Below are 19,390 nucleotides of genomic sequence, written 5' to 3'. Positions count from 1 at the left end.
AGACAATGCATCATGTTGCTAGCAGCATTTCAAAAAAAAATTTTTAACAGTATGTGGAACAACTTTCAATCAACTTTATTGATTTCTGTAGGCACAATTACGAAACGGTTAGCAGTATCTGCTATGTTTCTAGTCATTTGCATGAGCTTCTTAGTGCTAAATGTCTCAAGTTTGCTGGCGCAGCATAGGCTACTCACACATCTCTCTTTCCAGTTTCAGTGGCTGCTTTTGTCATCACAGTTCTGCTGGCACTGGTGATAGGAGCCACTGGAGCCCTCTTTGTGCCAGTATTGGTGCGGCGGTACCGAGCATATCGGTACTCTCGTTTTTCAAATGTTGCAGTCTCCGAATAATTTAACTTGTCTTCTGGGTTTCCTGTAGGGCTGCAAGTTCTCTTCGATTAAATAGTGGCAAATCTTTAGTAAGTTGGCACACATTCTTATTGCCAGCATCATGTGTGTAATGTGATATCCTTTTCTTGACGTTGGTGGAAATAGAGACAAACTGGAGCTCTGATTTTTCACCATTGTATTGCATGATATGCATTTATTTTTTTTTTTTTTGCTATTCTTGCTTCAGTTCATCTAGAGTAATCTCTCGTGCATTTTCTTGATCTAGAGTAATGTTTGCTTTCTCTAAGTTTTGTGGTTGTTGGTAGTTGAACATTTTAGCCATTTTTGCACTGTCTGCAGGAGATAATGATGTTGGTTTGCTGGCATAACAGGCATTGTGATAACTGTTGCTTTCCTATTGATGCCAGTTTTTTTTTTTTTTTTTTTTTTTTAAGATTTGACATTGTCTGCACGATTGTAATACATATGCAGTGTGAATTTGTTATATGTGAATAAAGGTGTATTCAAGATTCTATCATTGTGTGAACATGTATACACTTAGTGTGGGATGAAAAAAGAGACAGCAAATGGAATCGAATCTTCATTCAGCTCCCTGAGTACATTGCTCCCACTCTGCATTTTCTTTGCTATCACCGCTGCAACAGCCTGTGTCCCAGGCAAAAAAGTGCTAAAGAAGTCAGTGGGCATTATTGTACATATCTAAAACAAGAGTCACAGATGCTTTGGACCAGGGAAGGAAACTTGCAAATTCCTCAGTAGCCCTTATCTGAATTCACTCAGAAGGGTGTGTTCAGATAAGGACACTCACAGGTGGATCCTGCCTATTTTCTTTTTTCACCGAAATTCATTGTAACTGAGATTATTTTTTCAGCACATGTGTTTATTTTAGCATTTTTTTTTTTTTTTTTTTTAGTTAGGTCCAAATAGGGCTTACAGGATTGCAGGCTCATTGGAATTTGTGAGTCTAAAGCAATTATAAATTTCTATGCCTTCATACTTTCGGGGGTGGTACAGCTGCCCCAAAGTGCTATATTTGCAATTTGCTGGACTAAGCTGTGTGAAAATTAAAAATGCCTCGTTTCGCACCCGAGCTGCTCCAGAACATTGAGCATGTCAATAAGGGTCAGGCTCAGGCAAGTTTTAGAACGAAGGGGCAGTGACAGTCGAACGCCTTTGTAATGAAGAGCTTGGCAACTTAAAAATCCTTCATTATAGAGGTCACTTCATTGTAAAGATCTCTCAACGTACCCCTCGCAATAGAGCAGGCTAAGCTTACTCGGCAAAAGAAAAGCATTAACACGAATTCAAGATGGCGAATTACGTCGATTTTCTTCTGCGCACTTTATTCAGCAAAATATTTGTTGTGTTCTTTACTGTAAAGGCATTCACAACACAGGGCAGATAGGAATTTGGTCGGAACTGACGAGATCATCTCTTTCTAGAGGTGGTCATTGTAGATAATAGCCAGGGTTTTGTTAACTTCATCCTCGGGATACAGAGAGTTTCCACAGTAATCTAGTATTGCCATTCCAGCCTGCGTTCCGCTGCATTCTTGGGTGATAATGCATGAGAATTATCCATTCTGCGGACTCGTGTACTTGTTTTGTGGGGGACTTGCAAGTTGCACCCTTGTTCCACGATCATACCTGCCAGTGGAATCTGTGAGCAAATTTGCTTAGCTGGCACGGTCAATAAAACTTGGTGCTGGGCTAGTTGGTGATGTATTCTTTAAAACTGATGGTAGCACTGAAAAGGACGAACACACGGTGAAAAGATGACATGACGACGAGGAAACGCTACTGACAACTGGTTTATTTTTTGAAAAGGGTTCAATATTTAATAAGAGAATCACACACATGCGCACAATAGAACTGCGCCAGCCTTCCTTATTGCAAACAGTCACAGGAAGTGAAAAATGATAAAACACCCAAGCAGCAAGAAGTGAACACATGACCAATTGATGAAAAGCCATATGTTACGATTTTCCAAATCTCTCCAGAAGTGTGCGCTCAGCCGAGTACAAATTTATTGAAACATCACTGATGCGCAGACCCGCCTTTTTTTGTATGTGTAAAGCTTCCAGCAAAACTCAAGCTTTAGCGCTTGCACTTCTGCCCAGAACCTTTGCTTCTTTGAACCATGGCACGCACTCACAAACCATCACATGCGAAACTAAATTCGCAAGTTTGTCTTGTTAAGTTTTGAGAGTGTTCCCTTAAGCGGTCATTGAGGCAATGCCCCGTCTGCCCGATATAGCACGTCCCGCAGGACAGGGGAATAAAGTAAACCACTCCTAGGGCACACCTGACAAAGACATCTTCATGCTGCTTTTTGCAACTGCGCTGACCTTCACCGCAGTTGCGGGGGCACAGCTTCGCCAACTTGTTTGGCACAGAAAAAACAAGCAGCACATTGTGCCTGCAGCCACTTTTTTGAGGCTGTGTGAAACCTGTGTGCAGCCTTCATTCGTCGGGGACCAAATTTCTTGAGGAGGGTTTCAGCGACTGCTAAGGACCGAGCAAGGGAAGCCTGCGGCCAAAAGCCTGCGAACCTTATTGTCCAAGCTAAAAAGCATTTTGTGCGGGCACGACTTTTGAAGCGCCGATTCCTTGCAGGGCGATGCAATGGCTCTTTTCACGGTTTTTGAATGAGATGATTCATAGGGCAAAAGCTCTTTCTTTGCACGTGGGAAACACGCCCAGCAAGTGTGTCCCTTAGTTATCCTTAACCTGAGGTCTAAAAAACGTATCTCGCCATTTTGCGGAAGTTCGTGGGTAAAAGCCAGGCCTTTATCATGGTCGTTAAGAGTACTTAAGACCTGTTGTACATAATCTTCAAAAGAAATGTCATTACGGGCTTTTAAAAAAGGTGTTCGTCCTTTTTAGCGCTACCATCAGTTTTAAAGCATGGCACGGTCACCCGCCATTGGGATACAACTGTTATTATTTATTGAACGTGTTTATTCAGGGTGTCTACCAACCTGGAAAACCGGTAATTCTCGGGGATCTTGAGTAGTCTGGAAAAACTCGGGGAATTTGTGCCTCTATCAGGGTAAATTAGCGGTAATATTGTTGAAAGGGTCGAAAGTCGCGGTAATGCTGGCTCGAGTAATAGATGGGAATCGTAATAAATCGTCTTTGACGCCCTGTCGTCGGCTAGAGGAGCTTTCAGTGTACAGTCGACGACCGACTTTCCGGATGCCTGATAATTTGGACGGCTTCGCGGCAGCACCACGTACCCCATATAGTCAATGTATCGGAACGTCTGAAATTTCGGACGCAAGAACCCTTCGCCCTCCGATTTTTCGGATTTTTTGCCGTGACCGCAGGTCCGAAACGGCATTAATCAAAGCCACCACTGCTGCCGTTTTTATTACCTCGCCGCCTCTAATCTGCGCTCTCGCACGCAGTTTCGCTAACAGCTGTGCACTGCGGCAACGCTAGACCTAGCTGCTTCGACGTTCGCTATTAAGCTTCTTCCGTTCGGTGCCGTGTTCGCTGCTGTCAGCTGTGGCACCGACTGCGCCTTTGTGGTCCTCGCAATTGGCTTCGAAGCTCGGAAAGCACGATGCGTTGTATAACGCCGGTTCCTGAAAGTCAGCTTCGCCTCAGTACAGAAATGTTACGTGGTGAAGCATACGCAAAGGTATTGCGGTGAAGCATTACAAGCGTCGGAAGGGGTATTGTCATGGGTCACAATATGTATTCCTTAATTATACACGCGTGCATCCGGGATCTCCTGTTACAGTACGAGCACCGATATGTCTAATGTGTGCACCAACAGGCTTTCAGAGCGTTTTCGGATGTGCCTGTGACGGTTTAAGCCCTTAAGGGCAGTAAAAATGGCATGCATTTTTTTTCCAACTGGCCGATTTTTCGGACGTTTTCGCGGCCCCTAGGGAGTACGAAAAATCGGACGTGGACTGTGCAACTGACCAAGAAGATGCTTCAAATGGTTCGTGGGGCGAACGAGTGGCGGAAGGAGGACAAGAACAGAAAGAACCTATGCATTGAGGAATGAACGGGAAAGGAAGCGTGCTGCCGCCGTTTTGAAGGAGCTTGAGCTCAAAAAATAAAGTTTTGGCTAATGCCGAGATGCAAGTGTCCCTCATCCAAACCAAAATAATAAAGGGGTTGCGACACCAAATTTTGAGGCTATAAAAAAGCATGTTGTAGGCTGCTTCCGTATGCAAGGACACCCAGAACGAGGTATTGGATGCTGCAAACGTTTCAAAATAATTTTAATTCAGCTCCCAAAAGTCATTAAAGACTTCTTTTCGCGGTCGAGACCCATCGCTAGCGCGGCAGTTATGACGTCACAGAGGAACTAAAATATTGACGTCATAGCACGCTAGCACAAATACGTGACGTATGAGTAGCGATGAAATGCCGATTACGGAGCCTGCTGAGCCGAGCGACCGAGCACTATAGATGACCGAGCTACAGGCATATAGAAATCCTTTCTTAATGCAAAGAAGGGGTAAGGCGTGCAGACTTGGACACAAGAGGAGAGAAGTGGACAACACGAACGCCGCACGGCGGCCCGCGAACGGCAAACTGCGTGTAACACTAGCCGACCGACTCCGAATGCGGCGTTCGTGTTGTCCGCTTCTCTCCTCACATAGGCTCGGAGCGGCCTCTCGTTCGCTTGGCCTTTCTCAATGTGAGGGCCCGTCCACGTTACCGGCACGGAACTCTCCGCGCGCCGTTTGCGGGCCCCCGTGCGAAGGCGGCTTTGCTCGCGAACGGCGAGATTTCCTTTGTGCGGCAGCCGTTCGGCGAAGCGGCCAATCAGCGACCGAGGAGTGGTCACTCTGGCACCAACGGCAGCCTCGCCGCCGATGTCGTCGCTAGGCCTTTTCCGGTTCACTTCAAAGTTAAAGCTTACGGCGCTTCAGAATGAATCACCGACTCTCACAAGCCGCAATATTTTCTTACCGTTGTTGTCGCTCTTCGCAATAATTATAATAATCGCGACGTGCACTTTGAATCGCCAGTTGCTGGGAGAGCACGCGTACGCGCGAGCAGACGACGCAGCATCGTTTTACGTCACTATTTTTGTGGCCCACGTGACCAAGCCAGTTGCGTTTCCTCCTCTGTGACGTCATAGCATCCCCCCCCCCCCGGAGCCCAGAAACCGAAATCGCTCGGTATAATAATGCTATTATTAAATTATTTATCGGATATATATATAAATCCCGCTTTGTGTGTCGTGCTCCCTGAAGCATGACGCAACGTTTGAATCAACAAACGCATGAACGAAAATTTTGATGTCTCCATCCCTTTACAGCAGTGAAACACAACACTGAGGCGCTGTGCGCGGGCTGAGAGTATGCCAGGACAGCTGAGCTTGACTTACGAGCTCTTGAGAGAGAATCTCAATTGTGACAAAGTTCGGGCCTCATACCACTGAGCTTGCTATCAGTTGATAGAAATAGCTCATATTAGAAAATATTTGCTTCTGTATGCATCTCCTTTTCATCGTATTTAGGATGTCCGACTTGATTTGCAATTTTTTTGAAGACATTTTATATTCTGTGCCTATTACCAACCCCTCGACCCTTTCTATTCTCTTTTTGAATAACATAAACGTGACTCCTTAGTATTCAGACAGGATTAAGTCGTTTTTTTTTTATTTGTTTCATATGCTTACTAGAGAGTGATAGCATTGGGCGACGTGGTTTCAGCCCGCCTTGACATAAAACACAGTTCTGCGTCACTCAGGGAATTTTGCAAAGGTACTCAGGGAACACCTGGAAAACTCGGGGAATTTGGAAACGTCAACTTGGTAGACACCCTGTTATTTTATTCACGTGCAATACTTTTGCATACTGTAGTGAGAGTACACGTAAAATGTCAGTGCGGAAGGTGTTCTGCTTCGGTGGTGGCAGCTGCGTATGGCGCGGCAGCACGGGCCCTGCCTTGAAAGCGATCTGCGGTCGGTACAGAGGCTAGGTGCGTTGACGGCTGATGGTTTTGTATGCACTCTGTTCTTGCCGCTTAGTTCGTGCAGAACGCACTGCGACTGCTGAGCACGAGGTCGCGGTATCGAATCCCGGCCACGGCGGCCGCATTTCGATGGGGGCGAAATGCGAAAACATCCGCGTACTTAGATTTAGGTGCACGTTAAAGAACCCCAGGTGGTCAAAATTTCCGGAGTCCCCCAATACGGCGTGCCTCATAAAGTGGTTTTGGCACGTAAAACCCCATAATTTAAGGTACTGCGAAGGTCATTCGATTGCTCGCTGCTGCTGCCGCTCTTCACGCCAGCGTTTTGATAGCGAGTGTCTGCAGTCATCGAGTAAGAGGTGTTCCATGTTCGCCCGTTGTGTGCATGACACCATGTTTGTTAAATAGTAAACGAACGTTGCCAGTTGCCAGTTATGCCAGTTGAGTAATTTTCTATCGTAATCGATGCTTCACCTTTCGGATGAAACCGACTTTTCACAAGAAATACAAAGGCTTGACAAGCCCTGGAAAATGGGAAGAAGTCCAGGAAATTCTGAGCACCTTGTACGATACGCCCAGCAATGCATTTGCTGCTGCTCTTGCATAGGCAGAAAGTTAATTTTTCTGGGGGGTGGGAGGCGATTATATATATATATATATATAACAGTTGCGCTTGTGGGACCTCAAAGAATTGTTCACTGAAGTGACGGCCTTTAAGTATACAAGGTGTCCCACATAACTTGAGCCAAACATTAAAAATGTGCAAATGTCACATAGCTTGACAGAACCAAGGTAGTGTTGTTTGCTGTCGCCTGGAGATACTCGGATTATCTTTTTTTTATTCTGGCTAAATAGATAATTAGCCTTAATTAATTGATCAACCTAAATATCATATGAAAAGTGTCAATGAGAAAATTGTTGAGCAACATGAAAAAACCGATACAGCTTTCTGTAGCTCAATACGTGCTACATAAAAGTGTTTCCGAGTGTGAAAGAGCCCACAAATACACGCAAATTGCCTCGAGCGGCCTGTCGCCTGGCGATATTGCGTATATTTGCGGCCTTCTTTCATGCTCGGAAAAACATTTCTATGTAGGACGTATCAAGCAAAAGAAAGCTGTATCGGGAGTTTTTCATGTTGCTCTAGAATTTTCTCATTGACACTTTTTATTTAATTAGGCAGAATGAAAAAAATCTATCTTTAAGCCACGGCAAACATTACCATGGTTCTGTCCAGCTATGTGGGACATCCTGTATACGAGACCTCATAGTAGGTTTTGCGTACTCCAGGGTAGCGAATCGTACCGCTGCCGAGTTGTAGCGACGCCTGCCTATCGAAGCTCGACCGACATTACTATTAGGTAGCGTGGCGTTGTCGGCGGGCTGCAGGCATCCGGTAGACCATGGCGACCAAGCAAGGACGAGACCATTTCTAGTGCGAAACTTGCACGCTTTATTCAAAGGTTGGTGAAAGATAAAGAGAATGAAGTGTTAAAAAGGTACATTTCGGAGCCCCTTAAATAGGCGCTCTACAATCGTGGGAGGGATCTTGCTTCCGTCGACGTCACGTGACAGGCACAGAGTCTGATTCGCGGAAAGAGGACCCCGCCTCCGGTTATACCAAGCATCTGGTTATACCAAGCCTCCGGGAATTGTAGACGCTTGTCTTTCTTTTGCGCGTTGCTGGTTCGTGGAAGTTCTGTAAAGTTTGACAGTTCGAGGAAAGGGTCCCTCTAAAGTCGCACACACACAAAAGAGGCCTGTAAATACTGCGGGGCTTCCGCCAGACCGGCAGACACTCGAGATGACCATGGCGAATTAGGAAGTCGCACTTCGTTTCGACGAGGCATGGTGGACGAAAATCCCTTTTGCACGGCGTGCTAGATGCCAACCGTAACAGCATCTCCGGCGGGGAAGGAAGATCCCTACACGTAGGGGCCAGCAGCCACTGGGCGAGGGATCGGCGTTTCAATAGCAGAATTCCTCTCAGAGGTGACGAACCCTTGGTTCGTAACTGGTGGATTCCTGGGAGTCATTCATCAGTTCTCGTGGCGCTTTTGTGGCTTTTCTCCCTGGTCCGGTCCGGTCCGGTGAAACGGGACTTGCAAACAGGTCTCGCAACTTTTCGTCTTCTGCGTGGGCAACCAATCACCCCAGAACAGTACCGGACCCACAACAACAAAGCAGCGAGCACAAGGCCACCCTCCTCCAAGATACACCAGGATTTAAAAAAAAAGAAAACCCGCTACACCTTTCCCATTCCTTGCGTGCGTCCTCCGCCCCTGAACACTAAAAACAGCCATTTCTTGAAAACGTTAAGACGTGGTTATTAAAATCAACTAACAATCGACTACACTTCGGAAAAAAGAACACATGAACGAACGTAAAAATGCCACGGAAACCCGGGTGAGCATGAGGCTTTCGTTACTCTAGGGGCAACGACTCAAACCGTCAGCATTGCATGCCGTTAAGCTTACCCTTCTTGTAGCGAATATCGAAGGTGTACTGTTGAAGAGCCAAGCTCCAGCGCAAAAGACGGCCGTTTTTCGTAGACATGGACTGCAGCCAGGTGAGGGGACAGTGGTCAGTCTCTATGGTGAACCTTGAATCAGCAATATAGCAAGCTATATAGCTTCTGCACTGCCCATACTACGCAGGCGCATTCTTTTTCTGATGCACTGTATGCTTCCTCACGAACTGAAAGCTTTCTACTGGCGTACAGGGTGTTCGTTGTAGTCATCTCTCTTTTGACAGAGCACCACCCCCATACCCCTGTCGCTGGCATCACACTGAAGAATGAATGGCTTAGAGTAGTCGGGCGCGTTCAACACTGGCTGACTCGTTGGTGCTTTCTTCAGCATACTAAATGCCTTTTCTTTTGCGTCATCCCACTTTACCGTTTGTGGTTCTGTTTTTCTGAGAGCATCCGTTAAAGGACTCGCAATCTCGGAATACCGCGGGATATATCTTTGGTAATAACCCGCCAAGCCAAGAAATGACCTGATGTCCCGCTTGTTGCGCGGTTACGGGAAGTTGTCTATTGCGGTCAGTTTATCCTCGGAAGGCCGACGATGGCCTTTGCCCTATTACATGACCTAGATAAGCTACCTCCGCGCGCTCTAATTGGCATTTAGGAGCCTTAACAGTTAAACTGGCCTCTCGTAGACGACACAACACGGTTCGCAAGTGTTGCATATGGTCCGCCCATGATGAAGAAAAGAGTGCTATGTCGTCGGGATACGGAAGTGCAAAAGCCTCCATTCCTCGTAGCACCTGGTCCATAAAGCTAGAGAAGCAATATGGCGCATTCTTCAATCCAAAGTTCAGGACTTTCGGACGAAAGGTTCCCATCGGGGAAATAAACGCCGCAAGCCTGCTTGCCCTCTCGGTGAAATTAGCACTGCTCACTTTCTTTAGCCTTTCCTCGATATGCTGCGGTATTGGATAAGTCTGGTCCTTCGTGATTAAATTGAGCCTGCGGTAGTCGATACATGGTCGCGGCTCCTTTCCTGGGACCTCAACCAAGATAAGAGGCGAGGTATAATCACTCTCTCCTGGCTCGATTACACCTAGCTCTAACATCTTGTTTATTTCAGCGGCCATGACTTCACATTGACGAGGTGAAACGCGATAAGCTTTCGAACGAACTGGGTCCGACGAGGTTAACTCGATATCGTGAACGATCGCAGTGGTCCTGCCCGGTGTGCCTGAAAATACGTCTTCAAATTCAAACACGAGTTCCCTCAGTTCGGCCCTTTGATTGGGATTCAACTCCGCCTGTTCTACTAGCTTGTCAATGGTCTCGTGAATGTCTTTTGCCTCCGTCACTGCTGTTAACTCCGGAAAGTCGACAGGCATTTCCTCAGGTTGGTTTAAGGGACATGTTCACAATGGCTTCCCTCTGCCGGTAGGGTTTAAGTAGATTGCTATGATACACTTGTGGTGTGCTTCGTTTTCCCGGTACCGTGATTACGTAGTTTGTTTCAGATAACTTCTGAATTATGTCAACCGGTCCTTCCCATTGAACCTCTGGTTTGTTTTTCAACGAGAGTTTCAGGATCATTAACTTTTCCCCAACTTCAAAGCGCCGAGTGCGAGCCTTCCTGTCATAGTATATGCTTAGCATTGCTTTGTGCCTTACGCATTTCTTGCTCAGCAATTACTGTGGCAAGGCTTACGTTCAATAACTTTCTCCTGCATTCTGTCTCTCGAGACATTTCAGGCTCCGGCGCTTGCCTGACCTCTTCATTAGATGGTGTACTTTCCGCATTACCCCCTATAGGGCTGTCCTGTTGGGTGCTGCGTTGACGAATCCTCCATGAAACCAGTTTCCTCCACCACTGGACATTCGTACACTGCCTTGGCCGCGAGCTCCCTTGCCTTGGAACGAGTTAAGGCTTGCACTATCCCTTCACTAAACCCGATTCCCCTGCGTCACAGCAAATCCTCTGATTTGTTAGAAAACAAATATGGATACTGAGGCGGGAGATGTGTCGAGACGGCAGCTTCAGTGTCCAGTACTCCAAAAGGGCCTTCGATACGAATCTTGCCACAGGGAGACAAACACTGGAGGTGTCCACGGCTTGCCTTATCCAAGCACATTCTCCTGTGAACTGGCCTTCCTCTACGTACGACGGTTGCACTACGTCCATTGTGGCTGCCGAGTCGCGAAGCACCCTACACGGTTTGCCGTTTACCACGAGATCTCGAATGTACGGTTCTAGCAATTTCAGATTTTCCTCGTTACTAGTTAGTGACATCAACACTAGTTTGGGATTTTTGCATCCGACGGACATATGCCCCGTTTGCTGGCAGTTGTAGCAAACTATTGGTTTCTTGGCCTCGAAAGCTTTTCTCTTTTGCCTTTCTGCCCTCTGTTCGGGTGACTCCTCCCTTCCCTTGCTATTCTCGTCACTACTTTTCACTGAATCTGACCGTTCCTTTGATGTATACTGATTCGACTTTGACCATCGCTCTGGCTTGTCGGGTCTGTATTTAGTCACCTCCTTCTTAGGAGCTTCGTTGCCTTCGAACGCACGGCGGGTTACGTACCTCAGCGAGATTGGCCGCTCTCATGATAGTGTCTATGCCTGGCCTATCCTGAACCCAATGCTTGATGTTTACTGGCAGCCGGCGGTAGAACTGTTATAAAGCAACGCACTGCATTGTCTTTTCGGCATCGCCGAGTGCACTCTGTTCTCTGAGCCATTCCTTCAGGTTTACCTCCAAGGTGTATGCAAAATCTGAATATGACTCACTTTTGGTCTTCTCGACTTCCCTGAACTTTTGCCTGAATGCTACCGCTGATAAGCAGATTTGCTTTGACTTCATCGAAGTCCTCTGCTTCTTCTTTCCTCATGCGGGCAATGATTTCAGCTTCCTCACGTGGCAGTAACGTAAGCAAGCGTTGCGGCCACGTGTTTCTCGCGAATTTTGCCTTCTCACACGTGCGCTCAAACTGTACCAGAAAAAGACCTATGTCCCCTCCTACTGCGTAGTGTGCCATCAAGTCTGCCATTCTGCGCTCTTCGCTCCTCATCCCTTCCCATTCAACGCAAACGGTATTGTCTAGGTAAATCTCTCAAAAGCTGTAGACAATCATCACCTAAGCTTTCCCCTTCCAGAATATCCCACAATATGTTGCGGTCTACGTTGTCGTAGGCTCCTGTAATGTCTGAAAAGGCCACATATGACGGTCTGCTTTCTACTTTTGATATTTCAATACACAGAGTAAGAACAAACAAGTTATCATCCAAACGCCTACCTATTCTGAAGCCATTCTGAAGCTCTCCCAAAATGCCATTATTCTCTACCCATGCTTGAAGCTTTAATCTGATTGCCTGCACTGCTAGCCTGTATATTACCGATGTAATGGTCAACGGTCTATACGAGTGAATTCTATGTTTCTCCCCCTTACCTTTATAAATTAAATTCATTCTACTTTGTCGCCAACTGTCTGGTATTCGTCTATCTTTTAAAGTTTTTTCCACTGCTTTCACCAGAGCTTCCTTACTTTTTGGTCCTAGTTCATTAATGAGCCTAATGGGAACCTCGTCTAGCCCTGTGGCTGTGCGCTTAGGAATTTTTTCTTCCGCTTTCTTCCAGTTAAAATTTGTCAGCACCAGCTCCTTTTCCACTTGGGTCTCTTTCATGCTCTTTTTTTCTTCAAATACAACCTCGTCATTGCATTGGACAGATTGGACAGAACATTGGACATTGGCATTGGACAGAATCAACGTTCACTTTCACCTTTTAATTTTGCTTGCACCAGTATTTGAACCATAAACTTTTTCTCCCGGTATATTTCTCATTTACTGGTTACATCATCCTGCGGCAACTGCACCTACTTTGCCTGCCTGTGCTCTTGAGATGCTTTCTGTCGTTCGGCAATCGCTTCTTGTATCTCCCTGTTCCACCAGCTTTTCGGTTTCTTTTTTCCTTTCCAACGAACATGTTGTTTCTCTTTCCGCATTTCGGTCGTTATTACATTTGGAAGCTCACTATGTTCCCACTCTCTACTTGGCCATTTGTCAAGTTCTTCCTCGACTCTAGTGACTATCAGGGTGTCTACCAACCGGGAAAACCGGGAATTCTCAGGGATTTTGAGTAGTCTGGAAAAAGTCAGGGAATACTCAGGGAATTTGGGCCTCTATCAGAGAAAATTAGCGGCAATTTTATTGAAAGGGTCGAAAGTCGCGGTAATGCTGGCTCGAGTAGCAGACAGGAATCGTAATGAATCGTCTTTGACGCTCTGTCGTCGGCTGGAAGAGTTGCCAGTGTACAGTCAACGACAGACTTTACGGATTCCCGATAATTTGGACGGCTTCGCGACACCGCCACGTATCCCATAGGGTCAACGTATCAGAACGTGTGACATTTCCGACGCAAGAACTCTTCGCCTTCCGATTTTCCGGACGTTTTGCCGTGACCGCAGGTCCGAAACAGCAATAATCAAAGGCACCACCGCTGCCATTTTGATTACTTCTCCACCTCGAACCGGCACTCTCGCACGCAGATCCACTGGCAGCCGTTGCCGCCACTGCGGCAACGCTAGACCTAGCTGCTTCGACGTTCGCTATGAAGCTTCTTGCCGTTGGATGCAGAGTTTTTTATTGAAAGAATTAGCTGCTGTCAGCAATGGCACGGACTCCGCCTTTGTTGTCCTCGCGATTGGCTTAGAAACTCGGAAAACACGGTGCGTTGCATAATGCCGGCTCTTGAAAGTCAGCTTCGCCTCTGTACAGAAATGTTACTTGGTGAAGCATACGCAAAAGTATTGCAGTGAAACATAACAAGCGTGGGAAGGGGCTATTGCCACGGAACACAGTATGTATTCCTTAATTATACACGCGTGCACCCGGTATTTCCTGTCGCAGTACGAGCACCGATATGTTTAATATGTGTACCGACAGGCCTTCAGAGCGTTTTCGAACGTGCCTGTGGCGGTTTGAGCCCGTAAAGGCACTAAATGACACGCATTTATTTTTTTTCCAACTGGCCGATTTTTCGGACGTTTTCGCGGCCCCTAGGGAGTTCGAAAAATCGGCCGCAGACTGTGCAACTGACCAAGATGCTTCAAATAGTCTTTGGGACGAACGAGTGGCGGAAGGAAAACAAGAACAGAAATGACCTACGCATTGAGGAATAAACGGGAAAGGAAGCTTGCTGCCGTCGTTTTGAAGGAGCTTGAGCTCAAAAAATAAAGTTTTGGCTAATGCCGAGATGCAAGTGTCCCTCATCCAAACCAAAATAAACTCTTTAAAGCAGTGAAACACAACACTCAGGAGTCGTGCGCGGGCTGAGAGTATGTCAGGACAGTTGATGTTGACTTACGAGCTGTTGAGAGAGAATCTCAATTGTGACAGAGTTTGGGCCTCATACCACTGAGCTTGCTATCAGTTGGTAAAAATAGCTCATATTCGAAAATATTTGCTTCTATATCCATCTCCTTTTTATTCGCATTTGAGAATGTCCGACTCCATTTGCAATTTTTTTCGAAGACACTTTATTTGCTGTGCATATTACTAACCCCTGCCTTCTATTCTCTTTTTGAATAACACAAACACTAGCTACTCCTTAGTATTCAAATTGGATTAAGGCGCTTCTTTATATTTTTCATGTGCTTGCTAGAGAGTGACAGCATCAGGCAATATGGTTTCAGCCCGTCTTGACATAAAACATAGTTCTGCATCACTCAGGGAAATTTGCAATGGCACTCAGGGAAAACCTGGAAAACTCAGGGAATTTGGAAATTTCAACTTGGTAGACACCCTGACTATATTTGCTATTTGTTCAGCGTTCAAATTGGACTGACCATTTTGCTCTCCTTGCTCTCTTTCCCAACTACATATCCCATTTTGAAAATGATGCGTTTATGGTCACTCCCTATGCTGCTAAATCCTTCGTCATCGATGACCATTTCTCTCAACTTATCATGAATTCCTTCTGTCATCAGACAGTAATCAATGGTCGATTGCCGGTTTCCCACTTCCCACGTGATCTGCCCTTCACACTTAAGCCCTGTATTCACGATGACGAGGTTATGTTGCTCACAGAGGTCTAGCATTGACTTCCCGTTGTCGGTATAGCCATCTAAATCCTGTATGTGGGCATTCAGGTCACCTAGTAGGACAATTTCAGCACCATACCCGAAACCCTTAATTTGTCGCATTAGGTGGCAACGACCGCCACCTGGCGCCGACTACAACTCATCTTCGCCGTGGCCTCAGATTGCGTGGCGCGGCTCATACCGGAGACGCTTTAACGGAATGTAGCAGATCTGAGCAATCCCACTACTGCGTGTGTTCTCATTCTACAGGGAAATTTTTTTACTGAATCAAATTTTAAATATTGTCTGTGGCAGGTAGAACCCTTGTGCTAAAAATACTCGACGAGGTGGCCCATTATTCTCAAGAAAAATCAAAATACTTAATTAGATCATTAACATAATTACGCTAATTAACTTTTTTATTGATTACTTTACTACACATATTTCAATCTACGAATCATCAGTCAGCACAAAATGATTGTCGTCTTAGGCACCTGCCAGCTCAAAACCCATTTTGTAGTTTTGTGAGCCCATTGTTGTTCTCTGCCCATGCACTCATCCATGTCTTGAGGATTTGTGCAAAGATATGGTACAGCATGCTTGTCAGTGCCAACGGTCTGTAATTGCATATAAGACCAGCATCTCCACCTGTGCTTAGTATGAAGTGCACTCTTCCAGCCAGCCAGTCTGTAGGAACTGGGTCGCCCGCCACGATGCCAGAAAGAATATTAGCAAGGTGATCCTGTGCTGCCCCTTTCAGTCGCTTAACAAAACCAGCAGGTATGTCATCCAATCACCTTTGCTGTCTGCACTGCAATGTGTGTGAATGCCCTGTCCAGGGCCACCATGACACCTCCCATTTCACAAGCTCATTACTGAAGTAATAATCTCCCAACTCGTCAGTCCTCTTGTGGAAGTGCATAGGCTGTTCAGTTCAAGGTGATATAGTCTATGCATATGCTCCATGAGGCGCTTCCCAAGATTTGCGACGGGCAAATGAGTTTCCTCATGCCAAATCTGCGGAGCGACAGCCTTCCCGTCCAGGGAGGACACGTTTCCCCAAAACCGCTTGAAGCTATTTTGCCTGGCAGCAGTCAGCAATTGGAGCTGTATAGTGTCACGTTCAGCTATCTTTCACTGCCTCATTGCTTGCATGGCTCTTTTGCAATTCAAATACTCCTGCCATCTCTCTTCACAGTCATCTGGAGGGAGTGTGTTTACAGTATTTCTATGTATTTGATTCGTCTTTCTCCGTACACTGCTGTGAGAGTTGATGCGAACCTCGTGCGCTCACATTATACACTGCAGTTCGTCTACATATTCGACGTAGGTAGGCGACTCCAGATTCAGGAGACTGCATTCTAACTTTTTAGCTATGCTTTCATAGGCCATTTCAGGCAAGTGATGGAAAGCAGGCTCACAATGTTCTTTTCGTACAAGTCGCCATGCAGGTTTTGAGATGGTCAGCTTGATTCGGTTGTGGTCACTGCCAACACTGAACTTCCCCTCCTCATCAATTGTGATGCACTGGACATGACGTGCTATTCGGGGCAACACAAGCATGCATGAACAGCTATTCCTAGCACACTATGTGTACTCCCGTTCGTAGACAACGCAGAGGTTGGCTATGTCGAGGTTGAGTTCCCATGCCGTCTGAATCACCAGTTCTCCATTGAAATTCTGGAATCCACCCAGTGCCTACAAATGGCCATTAAATTCACCCACAAGGAGGACTTCCCTGTCTGTTGCCCACCGGTGTACATTGCCCAGCACACATTGCATTATTTTGGAATTCCCTTCATGTTGGCCACTGGACACTGCGAGGTACACTACCCCTACTATCCCAGGAATCCCTAGGATATTGCCACTTATCCACATGTGCTCTTTGCATGGGCGCTTAAGTCTCTCCGATGGTGTTCCAGCATGCCACATTATGCCTATGCCCCAACCTTTGCCGCACCTTCTTCACAGTTGGAACCTGACCAGGTCCATTTTGGATGGACAGGGGGTTCCTCCAGACCATGAAGAGGAGTCTCTGCTAGCACATAGAGCTCCATGCTCGCAGCGTGTAGCATCTTGTACAGTTCCTCCTACTTGCCAGCTTTTCTTGCACCATGCATGTTGAGGAAGCCTGCATCGAGTTTTGTTACCTTCTCGCCGTGTCCCCCTTTTCCTACTGTCTGGCGCATTGGGAAGCCTTGTTGTGCCTTGCCCAGTTTTGTTTCCCTGCCATCTCTAGCATTGCCTGTCCAAGAACTGCCATGACCGGTGCCATGGGGTGGGTGTTTATCTGCGTCCGTCGTATTACAGGGCCAGAGGGACGAAGTTCTAAAAAAGCATCTAACCTGTGGCCCAGGTGTGTGCCCAATTCCTCAGCAGTGCTCACCTGATAAAACTGTATTATTATCGTCTGATAAACTGTCTGTATTATCGTGTATTTAGCATGTATTACTTCCCGAGTAATCCACAGGTTATTTTTCAATATTTTTTTCGATTTAACAGGAATAAAATTTGTTACAGTGTGACACCATGTCTTTAAAATGCAACCAGACAACATTTATACCAGTCAAAGGACCTGAGGCCAATGCCGAAAACTATTGGAATTCGAATTCGCAAGTTAAATAGGTTTGTATGTGGGCGGCGTCTGGCTTCATCGAAATTGATTATAGTTGGGGCTGCGGTTTATACTGATGGTTTCTAGTCCAGAGGCAAGATGCACATCGGAATGTTGTGATCGGATATTCCTTCTATTACTTCCGCCTTCACTTGTTCTAAGAGAAAGTTACTACTTAGTAAGATCAGGTCGAGTAAACCCAGAGACTGGCTTTGCACCCTTGTGGGACATTCCACAATTTGGCAAAGGTTAAAATTTATCATCATATCAAGGAGGGCTTCTGATGTCTTTGTTGTGTACTGCATGGTAGACAAATTAAGGTCGGGAAGATTAAAATCACCCATGAGGATAACATGACAATTTCGAGCACGTTGCTGGAAATATTCTTTTATGGCAATTATGCATTCATGTCCGCATATGGGGCTTTGATAGATGCAGCCAACAACTATACTTGTACCTTTAGTGTTAATCTTACAAAAAATTGCCTCAGCATCAGCTACTTCTGGAAGAATGACCAGTGGGATTGATTTCTTTATTGCTAACGCCAGAGTCCTTCCATGTTTTCTAACGCCAAGCCTCCACCTCGAGATTGCCTACCTTTCCGAGCCAGTGTGTATTTGGGGGAATAACTTCATGACTCGAGACAGGTGATGATAACCAAGTTTCGGTGACTGCCACTATATCTGGTTCACGATTGAGCAATAAGTTTTCACATGGCTGTACTTTAGTCAAGACATTTCGGGCGTTTATGTTTAAAAGGTTATTTTTCTTTGCCCTGGTTCTGGTGTGCTGCCAGGCGGTTTACTTCGTTTTTTTCTTTTTTCCACATTCTCATTCTTTTTTTGCTCCATTCCGTTGTGCGTCTTTATTTTTACCCTGTCATTCTTTTCGTCATCCCAGATAAAAACACGGTTGTTAATGAACAGCTTGAAGCTGTAGGCCAAGGACACTGTCTTTATTTTTGTGGTTTTGCTTAGCACTGTCTCAGTTTTTCTTTCCAGTTTAAGTTTTGCAAAAAACCTTTACCTATCAAGATGTCCGAGTTCTTTAGCTTGAAACTGTTTTTGAATATGGAACTTTTACCTCTTGCGTCTAGTAGTTTAAATATTACTGGCCTCGTCTTCTTTGGTCCTCCCCTTCCTAAGCGATGTATGCGCTCAATGGCCACAGGTCCGTTAAAGGATTTTTGTGATTATTCCCTTGTTTACATCTTCTAGCTCTTCTCTTGCTTCTTCCATTTCTGGTAGGCCATAAACAATTAGGTTTGACCTCCTGCTGCGGTTTTCTAGGTCGTCATTCTTGCTTTAAGACCCTTAATTACCTTATTCATACAAGCCATTTCTGTACGGCATGCGGTGACTTCAGCTTCTAGTTTCATAATGCTGTCAAGCTAGCTATCTATATCGGCTAGTCGCTTTTCTTTGATATCTTAATGTCTGAAGCAATTTCAGTAAGTTGTTTGGCGATTTCCTCGAGTTGAGGGCTGAGGTTGCTTTCAATATCTCCACCCATCAACAACAGCTTCTTAAAATATGTCATGCATGACTAGCACACAGCTCTATACTGCCATGGGCACGGCAACACCAGCAATAAACGGTCGCTTGAGCGGATGCATTTTCCAAACCGCTTTCTCACTTGCAAAGTGTAAACGAACAGGCAATTTGTGAACTGCATGTCAACGGTGCCACAGTGTCCAGTGACAGGGGGTCCCTTGTAGAACGCATGTATAGCCGGGGACGGTGCAGACGCTGGGTGCCGCTCTACAGCAGATGGGTAGGCACATGTACTGGTAAGCTAATACAGCTGATGGTCGAAGATATGTGTTGGCAGCGTCGGCATGTGGTCATTCCTTGCATGCCGGTCTAGCGCAGTCTCAGCAGTCCCGATAGTTCTGAGGTGCACATCTCCTGCGCCGAGCGGCAGGCCG

At 46.1% G+C, this 19,390-nt stretch overlaps 1 protein-coding gene across 1 annotated transcript in view; it reads left to right on the top strand.

Annotated features, from left to right (window-relative positions):
• LOC142589817 (uncharacterized) overlaps window positions 1-867 on the top strand; it is a 228,045-nt gene extending 227,178 nt beyond the window's left edge. The window contains exon 19 of the mRNA XM_075701397.1: window positions 214-867. Within this exon, the coding sequence (XP_075557512.1) occupies window positions 214-353 (140 nt within the window). The 3' untranslated portion in view covers window positions 354-867. The remainder of the gene's footprint in view (window positions 1-213) is intronic.
• The last annotated feature ends 18,523 nt before the right edge of the window (window positions 868-19,390 follow it).

Source organism: Dermacentor variabilis, chromosome 1, assembly GCF_050947875.1.
Source record: "Dermacentor variabilis isolate Ectoservices chromosome 1, ASM5094787v1, whole genome shotgun sequence".
In the NCBI taxonomy this organism is placed as follows: Eukaryota; Metazoa; Arthropoda; class Arachnida; order Ixodida; family Ixodidae; genus Dermacentor; species Dermacentor variabilis.
The sequence above is the reverse complement of the archived record's forward strand: the minus strand, read 5'-3'. Positions and strand labels throughout refer to the sequence as shown.